Below are 1,714 nucleotides of genomic sequence, written 5' to 3'. Positions count from 1 at the left end.
AGCTCCCCGGCACAATGAGCCGCTGAGCCTGATCCCGCAAAGAGAGAATGCTTCTATAAAAGTAAGAGTCGTCAAACGGTGTGCATGATTTGCCTAGTGAGGAGTCGTATGTTCCTGTTTTAAGACACTGAAGTAGCGAGGAGGAGGAAACACAGGCAAAGGAAGGCTGCCCCAAAGCTCAGCAGCGGGCCGGAGGAGGGGTGGAGGCACGCAGTTAGCAAGTTTCGGAAAGCATTCGGCATGAAAGTATCGATGGACGACAAGAAGAGAAGCAACACTGCGGCGGAATTTAAGAGGCTGGAGACTTATCAGCAGAGGAGGGGAGATGTTGAGGCATGAAGCCTTTGACTCTACTCCTTGCAAAGGGGACCCCTATATACGCCCCTACACACACACACACACACACACACACACAGATCGTCGCCGCAGTGTCACAGAACAGTGGCATTCAGAAACAAGGACAGCGCAATCCCCACCGACGTAACCACCGAAATGCTCACAGACTGTTCCATCCAGTTCCTCTGCCAGGCTGTAGTCTGGCGTGGACGAGGTGTTCCTTCGGCTCCCAGGTGGCGTGTGTCTAGCCTCTCCTGGCGGGCTGGGTTCCTCTGCCGGGCTGTAGTCTGCCGTGGACGAAGTGTTCCTCCATCGCCCAGGTGGCATGTGTCTAGCCTCTCCTGGCGGGCCGGGTTCCTTTGCCGGGCTGTAGTCTACCGTGGACGAAGTGCTCCTCCATCGCCCAGGTGGCATGTGTCTAGCCTCTCCTGGTGGGCTGGGTTCCTCTGCTGGGCTGTAGTCTGGCGTGGACGAAGTGTTCCTCCATCACTCAGGTGGCATGTGTCTAGCCTCTCCTGGCGGGCTGGGTTCCTCTGCTGGGCTGTAGTCTGGCGTGGACGAAGTGTTCCTCCATCGCCCAGGTGGCATGGGTTTAACCTCTCCTGGCGGGCTGGGTGCCTCTGCCGGGCTGTAGTCTGCCGTGGACGAAGTGTTCCTCCATCGCCCAGGTGGCATGTGTCTAGCCTCTCCTGGCGGGCTGGGTTCCACTGCCGGGCTGTAGTCTGCCATAGACGAAGTGTTCCTCCATCGCCCAGGTGGCATGTGTCTAGCCTCTCCTGGCGGGCTGGGTTCCTCTGCCGGGCTGTAGTCTGCCGTGGACGAAGTGTTCCTCCATCGCCCAGGTGGCATGTGTCTAGCCTCTCCTGGCGGGCCGGGTTCCTTTGCCGGGCTGTAGTCTACCGTGGACGAAGTGCTCCTCCATCGCCCAGGTGGCATGTGTCTAGCCTCTCCTGGTAGGCTGGGTTCCTCTGCTGGGCTGTAGTCTGGCGTGGACGAAGTGTTCCTCCATCACCCAGGTGGCATGTGTCTAGCCTCTCCTGGCGGGCTGGGTTCCTCTGCTGGGCTGTAGTCTGGCGTGGACGAAGTGTTCCTCCATCGCCCAGGTGGCATGGGTCTAACCTCTCCTGGCGGGCTGGGTGCCTCTGCCGGGCTGTAGTCTGCCGTGGACGAAGTGTTCCTCCATCGCCCAGGTGGCATGTGTCTAGCCTCTCCTGGCGGGCTGGGTTCCTCTGCCGGGCTGTAGTCTGCCGTAGACGAAGTGTTCCTCCATCGCCCAGGTGGCATGTGTCTAGCCTCTCCTGGCGGGCTGGGTTCCTCTGCCGGGCTGTAGTCTGCCGTGGACGAAGTGTTCCTCCATCGCCCAGGTGGCATGTGTCTA

General features: G+C 60.0%; 2 protein-coding genes across 2 annotated transcripts in view; both read right to left on the bottom strand.

Moving 5' to 3' along the window:
• Positions 1–822: 822 nt before the first annotated feature.
• LOC126991783 (basic proline-rich protein-like) lies at positions 823–1,272 on the bottom strand. Its single transcript, XM_050850459.1, has one exon. The coding sequence runs from the start codon at positions 1,270–1,272 to the stop codon at positions 823–825; it is 450 nt and encodes a 149-aa protein (XP_050706416.1).
• A 72-nt stretch (positions 1,273–1,344) lies between these two features.
• The window catches only part of LOC126991782 (uncharacterized), an 894-nt gene continuing 524 nt past the window's right edge, over positions 1,345–1,714 (bottom strand). Inside the window, exon 2 of the mRNA XM_050850458.1 lies at positions 1,345–1,714. This exon is cut by the window's right edge and continues 208 nt beyond it. Coding sequence (XP_050706415.1) covers positions 1,345–1,714 — 370 coding nt within the window.

The sequence above is a fragment of the Eriocheir sinensis genome, unplaced genomic scaffold, assembly GCF_024679095.1.
Source record: "Eriocheir sinensis breed Jianghai 21 unplaced genomic scaffold, ASM2467909v1 Scaffold34, whole genome shotgun sequence".
Classification (NCBI taxonomy): Eukaryota; Metazoa; Arthropoda; class Malacostraca; order Decapoda; family Varunidae; genus Eriocheir; species Eriocheir sinensis.
The sequence above is the reverse complement of the archived record's forward strand: the minus strand, read 5'-3'. Positions and strand labels throughout refer to the sequence as shown.

What these genes read in the sequence shown, in the direction of transcription:
- LOC126991783 (XM_050850459.1), bottom strand. Translation starts at nt 1,272, where the DNA reads ATGCCACCTGGGCGATGGAGGAGCACTTCGTCCACGGTAGACTACAGC.